This window comes from Penaeus monodon, chromosome 18, assembly GCF_015228065.2.
Source record: "Penaeus monodon isolate SGIC_2016 chromosome 18, NSTDA_Pmon_1, whole genome shotgun sequence".
Lineage (NCBI taxonomy): Eukaryota > Metazoa > Arthropoda > Malacostraca > Decapoda > Penaeidae > Penaeus > Penaeus monodon.
In genome coordinates, this window is record NC_051403.1 from 16,796,208 (window position 1) to 16,803,707 (window position 7,500).

At 39.9% G+C, this 7,500-nt stretch overlaps 1 protein-coding gene across 1 annotated transcript in view; it reads right to left on the reverse strand.

The window, feature by feature from the left end:
* Positions 1–146: 146 nt before the first annotated feature.
* The window catches only part of LOC119584649, a 9,295-nt gene continuing 1,941 nt past the window's right edge, over positions 147–7,500 (reverse strand). Inside the window, exons 3-8 of the mRNA XM_037933326.1 lie at positions 7,242–7,500; positions 6,071–6,260; positions 5,390–5,634; positions 4,838–5,248; positions 1,414–1,563; positions 147–1,072 (exon numbers count right to left, since the gene is read on the reverse strand). The exon at positions 7,242–7,500 is cut by the window's right edge and continues 69 nt beyond it. Coding sequence (XP_037789254.1) covers positions 546–1,072; positions 1,414–1,563; positions 4,838–5,248; positions 5,390–5,634; positions 6,071–6,260; positions 7,242–7,500 — 1,782 coding nt within the window. The 3' untranslated portion in view covers positions 147–545. The remainder of the gene's footprint in view (positions 1,073–1,413; positions 1,564–4,837; positions 5,249–5,389; positions 5,635–6,070; positions 6,261–7,241) is intronic.

The following is a 7,500-nucleotide window of genomic DNA, read 5'->3' on the forward strand; positions in this document are numbered from 1 at the left end:
ATAAATGTATGAAACAAGTCAAACAGTGAATTGTTTATTCAAAGGGTAAGTGTATATATATTCACTTATATGAGAGTTCATAATTCAGTAAACTATGGCTAGTTTTGTATTATCATCTTTTCCCGCCACATTTAACTCTCTCTCTCTCTCTCTCTCTCTCTCTCTCTCTCTCTCTCTCTCTCTCTCTCTCTCTCTCTCTCTCTCTCTCTCTCTCTCTCTCCTCACTCCCCTCACTCTAGTACATTCCCAGCGGTTTCACAAGCAAAACACTTCAATTTTCCTCTGCCAGTACTGGTTACATCTGGCAAGCATAAAGCTGCTTTTCGCCCATCACTGCAGCGGTTAAAGCAGCTGTTGCACGAGGATAACGCTTTGTTGCCCCGAGCCAAGTCTAAGTGATCTCGCAGCTTGAGTAAACTGGCGGATTCACGACATTTTGGCCATAAAGGAGAGCGAGATAAAAAGGTTCAGTGTCGTGATGATTAAACATTCCAAAGTTTTCTTAAAATATTTGGAATAGTGTTTCTTAGTTTTCACTTTCTAAATTAACAAGTGGTGATTGAAGGCGCACTGCTCGCACCTGACACTATAACTGAACTGGGAATGGAGGTGATGATGGTTCCCGTCGGATGCATATTTAAACTACGAATATTACTCGGGCTATTTTCTATTGTGTGCACTTGTAAGTTTACAGAGGTGCTGCCATCTGTCGTGGCCACGACATTACACGTACTGCTCTCTGTTGACTGTTTATGGAAGCTGAGAGTGCTGTCACCTTTCGGCCGTTTGCGTAAACTCGTGCAGCTACTTTCTACTGGTCGTCCGATCGAGGTGGAACAAGTGCTGCCATCTATCGGGTGAGGACGAGGCAATCCATGGCTCCCTGGACACTGCAGGGGGATAGGACATGTAGTGGATCTCCTAAGTTGGTGTTCAGGACATTTGGTGGGCCAGGTGGTTGTAGTAACGCCTTCTGGAAGGTTCTTCAGTAAATCCATGGCCCCCAAGCAGCCCGGCAGGAAGTGAGAGGCTGCACTAGCGCCGAAGATCTTCACTGGGTCGCCCCCTTCGTCTAAGGATGAGGAATCGAGGTTGTTTATACGGGTAAAATACTGTCTTGTGGATGGATACACAGTGTGAGCCTATATGGAACATGAGGATGACATGTATCAGTCGTTGATTTGCGAGTGTATTTGGAGTGCATGTGGAAATACGCTATGAGTGTTGGTCTTATGTATGTGTATACATGTCAGTCATTTGGGTTTACTTGTATGAATTTGTAACTGAGTTATGTGGTGAATGTTTGTATTGTCATGTCTGTTTGCTTGAGATTGTTTGTTTGTTTGTGCGTGGTCGTTAGCGCTTTCGGGTGAGAGTTATGTATCTACGAAAGCGTTCCTGTGCGTAGCTTACTCGACAACACTGAGGTTTGGAGGCTGGAGGAGGACGACCTGCATCTGTCGTGATTATGGTCGTCTCCGGTCGCCAGGTGGTGCTGATGTTGCCCCGCGTCCCTCCCTATGAGACAAGATGGGACAGACAAGCTTCCTCCGTCGTCTGTGTCTGTTTGTAGGAGGAGATGACGGAGTAGGAAAATTAACGAAAGTGTTTGAAAACACATGTGCATAAAAATAGTGATAAAAGCAACTGAAAATTACAAAGTCGATTTTGCTGATTTTGCGCTAACAATTATAGCCATGTCTATTAGTAGTAGCAATGTAAGTAATAATAACAATGTTAATACTAAAAGGTAATGAAGATAATGATGATATTATCAATGATAATAATAAGGATAGAAAGGATCATTGTAATTTTCATATTAACTACGCTATTACCAGTGTAAAAAAATAAATAAAACAAATAAATATATCATTGTTAATGTTATTATTACTGCTATCAGTGTTATTGTCTTCAGCGGCGGTAAGACATATACATCGTATAGTCAAATGATTTTAGTTACGTTTTATATTTCCAATTTAACAGTTAGGCTTTCTGCAATAAGCTGTGATTCATAGAGAAAAAACATGTTTACCCCTTTCCCTCTTTCAGGTATAAACTTTATTCTCCACACGTCATATCTGATTTCATTTTCAGAAATGTCTCTGCAATAGAACTCACCTTGTCAACTGTTGGCATTCACAAAGTCAAATAAAACTCATACTTTTCATGTTTGATATTCGTATGTATGTATTTCTCTGCCTCTCCCTTTCGTATACCATTTCAGGTAAATCCTATTTTGACACCAACTCTATCGTTCTGACGGTTTGTTACAAAGTTAATAGTCTGGACTTTTTAGTTGATAACAGGCTGTGGAAAATATTAATAATGACCGGGAATATGATGACAGCATTGATAGCTATAAAGGAAATAAAACTATTAACGATAAAAGTGATAATGAAAACGATAATCAGAATAATGGTTAGAGTAAGAATAATATTAGTACTGACAAGATTATTGATGACCTAACAACGTTAATACTGGTGTGTGACCGCGTGCTTAAATATGATAACAGAAATATATGTCGACTTAGGGTATGTTACGATGTGTGCATACTTATGTATATGTCGGTGTGGGTGTGTGTATGTATGTGTAAACATATGTAATAATGAAAATCATAAAAATAATAATAATAATGATAATAATAATAATAATAATAATAACAACAACAACAACAACAACAACAACAACAAAAACAACAATAATAATGAAAATAAGAATGATAATGACATCAATAATGATAACGATAATTGCGATAAAAACTATCATAATAATAATAATAATAATAACAGTAATATAAGATAATAATAATGATATTAGTGACGAAAATGACAGTGATGATAATTTAGGATTAAGTGATAGGTTTCTGTGATATCACTCAAACTGCTGCTTAATCTTAGGTTAGTAAGATTGCATATTCGTATCCATAGGCTACATATGTATGTATGTGTGTGTGTGTGTGTGTGTGTGTGTGTGTGTGTGTGTGTGTGTGTGTGTGTGTGTGTGTGTGTGTGTGTGTGTGTGTGTGTGTGTGTGTATGTGTGTGTGTGTGTGAATGTGTGTGTGTGTGTGTGTGTGTGTACACGTGCGTGCGTGTTCGTGTTTGTGTGTGTGCATACATACACACACAAATAGGTAAAAAAATAAATGATGCAATCTTCATCTCTCCTTAACCTCTCCCACTTCGCTCCCTTATCTCCCTCCCTACCCCCCCTTCTCTCCGAGCCTCAACTCCCTTCCCCATCTTTCCTTCTTCCCTATTTCCTTTCCTCTTTAAACCCCCTGTGTTTCCCCTTACCCAGCTCCCTTTTCTCTTTAAGTACCCCGAATAAAAGTGTAAATAGTATATGTATCTTCTTCTTTTAACGGTAGGTTCATGTCTGAGCCGCCGTGGTCACAGCATGATACTTAATTGTAGTTTTCATGTTGTGATGCTCTTGGAGTGAGTACGTGGTAGGGTCCCCAGTTCCTTTCCACGGAGAGTGCCGGTGGAAAGGAACTGGGGACCCTACCACGTACTCACTCCATATGTATATGTATAGTGATGGTCTAACTACAAAACAGTGTACTTGCCTCGAAGAAGAAATTTGATGATAAAACAATAACAAAAGATAACGAAGTACTTATGATAATAATGATAATCATGTGTGAATAGGATTCTAATAGATACGTAATATGACGCCTTTATGCGTGTGTGTGTTTGTATGTTTATATATATATTTGTGTATGTAAATGTGTGTGCGTGTGTGTGTGTGTGTGTGTTTGTGTGTGTGCGTTTGTGTGTGTGTGTGCGTGTGTGTACGTTTCTGTGTGTGTGTGTGTGTGTGTGTGTGTGTGTGTGTGTGTGTGTGTGTGTGTGTGTGTGTATGTGTGTGCGTGCGTGTGCGTGTGCATGTGCGTGTGATTCTCTACTATTCTTTACTTTACGCGCAATGAGTGCACGACCTATTGGACGAAACAAGCAGAATTATAATATAGAGAAGAGATAAGGAGAGAGAGGACGTAGGAACTCCTTGCGGACACTTAGTAATAACGTTGGTGAATATACCTATGATCATAGTGATAATGACGTATATGATTAGGTTACCATAGTTACGATCATGACAAAGTTAATAGTCATGGTAACAACAACAACAATAATGATGATGATAAAAACAATACATTAATAATAAGGATACAATAAAATAATAATAATAGTAGTAACAGCAATAATAATAATAATAATAATAATAATAATAATAATAATAATAATAATAATAATAATAATAATAATGATAATGATAATGATAATGATAATGATAATGATAATGATAATGATAATAATAATAATAACAATAATGATAACAATGATAGCGACAATGGTGATAATAATAATAAAATAATAATAATATCAATAACAATGATAGTAACAATAACAATGAAATGACATTCGTAACGTAAAAATAGCAGTCGTGATAATACCATTACTATTAGAATACTTACTACAAGTATTATCATCACATTCATTATTATAATTGATATCATTATTACTGTTATTTTCGTTGGCCGGTATAAAATATATTTCAAAAATCGTGATAATAATAATAATCATCACAATAATAATCACTGTACTGATAACCATAATAAAAAAGTAATATAAGAAATAACAATAATTATAATAACAACAATGAAAATAATAAATGTAATAATGACAGGAAAAAATACAAAACAAATAGTAATAATTAAATTTATAAATGTAATAATAAAAATGATGATTAAGCAATAATAATACACGGTAAACTGATTGAATGAAAAGTAGCTCCCTTAATTTCTTATTCAATAATGCTATAAAGATGCCGACCTGTTTTATGAAGCCCCGCCTCCGCCGTAGGGACTTTTAGCCGCAGAAGTTCCAAAAATGTCTGGTGGGCCGCGTCACCCTTAACGGTCGCCGCAGCCGCCAAACCCGTTGTCAGGCCACAGGCTTCTTGTCTCTCCCTCCCCGTCGCTTTTTCTTCCTCCTCCTCCTCATCATCGTCTTCCTCTTCTTTATCTCCGGCCTCGTCCTGGTTTTTCTTCACCCTTCCCTTGCCGCTTGTTTTGGACGAGCGCTGGCTCAGAATCTTTTTCCTCTTCTTCTTCCTCCCTTTGTCGCCCGCCTCCACTTTCACCACCTTCAGTCTTCCTTCGCCGTTTCCACCGTCCTCGCCAGCCCACCCTCGGGAGGAGCGCCGTCGGTGGAGGCGTATAGTGAACACCACGCCGAGCACCACTGCATCACAATGACGTCATGGTGTGTATATCAGTCGCACTCTAAGTATCCAGATCACTCGAATATCTATCTGCATGACTCGTGACTGTCTGTTACTACGACACTTCAAAGGCATTACTATACGCACTGCTGCTCACTCACCTAATATGAGAACCGACACGGTGAGGGCCACCACGGCAGCCGGCGCGGTGAGAGGGTGCCCTCCCGCGGCATGGGGAGGCGGCAGCTTGGCCCACTGGCACTGCTCCCCGACGTGATCCGGGCCGCACGTGCACACGTAACCTGGGTGCCGATTCTCGCACGTACCTCCGTGAAGGCACGGCTGCCACGTGCACTCGTCCACGTCTTTGCACGTGCGTCCCACCAGCTGCCTGCCCGGACCGCAGCTAGTGCAAGGAAGACGGTTCATGAATTATTTGATCTCCCTGTTTGTTATTTGCATTGTTCTTTAAATATGCCATATGATATTTGATAATCTACCATTCTCGCATAAATGCACGAGATGCTCGTCACGTATGGAGAATTGAACACACCCGTTAAACATTAATCCCTTGCGTGAGCACAGCAATGTTAAATTGAGGATCCAACAGTTTAGTAAACAAGAAAGACAATAGCTTCGCGTTCTCCGCCACGGCAAACAAGGCAACGGCATGACTAACGACCTTTATTGACCTTGCAGACTGGAATGACCGTTCACCGTTAGCTGAGGTAAACAAGGAACTAAGCCTAGACGAAAGTTATGCGGCTTAAATTTAATGGAAATTGGGATCTGAGGTAACCTAAATAACCCAAAATCCAACGGTTTCAAACAGATGTACAGACCTACAGGTGGCGCGGTCCCAGTTGGCATGGCAGCTCAAAGGCGGATTGCAGTTGGTCCTAAGACAGGGGTCGGGAGGATCACAACCTTTCTCCAGATGCTCTAAGGTGGTGACTTGACCCCATCTAGTGCCGTTGACTGCCGGGGGGAGAGGCAGGGGCCGTCCAGATACTCTTATGTCTTCGACACATGCTGTCAGGGGGAAAGGAAGAGGAAATTGGTGTGTATGACACGGTATTTAAGGTGGGACTTGTGTTGAGCAAGTGAAGCCAGTTACAAGGGATTGAGGATAATAACGAAGTTTAGACACAATTTTTTTTTTCAATACACTGCGAAGAATGTACACATGGTGCGTATATGTGTGTATGAGTATGCATGTGCGCATTGATATAGATAAATAAAGAGACAGAAAGATGAAAAAAACCTAAACTAAGAAACGAAAGAGAAGCAGTCAAACAGAACAGCGAATAGATGTAAGCAGATGTAACAGATAAACAAAGAATGCAATAAATAGAACCATACAAGGAAGATGATGGAGTTGGTGTATCCATCACAAGGCTGACATTGTCCGGGTTGAGATTTATGACAAGGTTTCTCACATTTCATTTTCCTTCTCGTTATTATTCTTTCCGTTTTTGGTTCGTTTTATTTTTTAACTCTTCTTCCGTAATTTCATTAGTCCCCTGCTCTAAGGACCTTTATTCTCTCTTTATCAATTTAATCTTGATTTTTTGTAATATCCATTTTTTTTAATTAAAATATAGTTTTGCAATCCTTAATGCCATTATAAAGATTTTAAAATCCAACGACTCTAATGTCACCCTATCCCAATTCATAAACCATAAATAACATAATATATACTGGAGTGTGTCATACACAACATACACATAATATAATATAAATACAAACAAAATATATATATATATATATATATATATATATATATATATATATATATGATATAGTTTATTGTTTTAGTTATTTTAGTACATATATACATATATATATATATATATATATATATATATATATATATATATATATATAGAGAGAGAGAGAGAGAGAGAGAGAGAGAGAGAGAGAGAGAGAGAGAGAGAGAGAGAGAATGTAAATGAATGTATATATGTGTGACAAACAGCAGAGCTGTGATGAATTCCCCGACGTGACACTTACTGTCGCTCAGATCATCGTGCACTGTGACGAGATTGACGCCCACGAATTCCGGGATCCCGCCCACCGTCACCCCGTCGTGCTTGTCCACCAGGAGGGGCGCGGGCGCCGGCGGCAGTGGCCCCCCGCCCTCCTCGCCGTCAGGGAGGTGCCAGGAAGGCAGAGTGGATGGAGGCGTTCTCGTTCCCTGCGTCGCCGTCGTCCACGCCCACCACCAGGTTGTGGCCGTGACGCTCAGCCCACACGGTGTGCCACTCCCCGT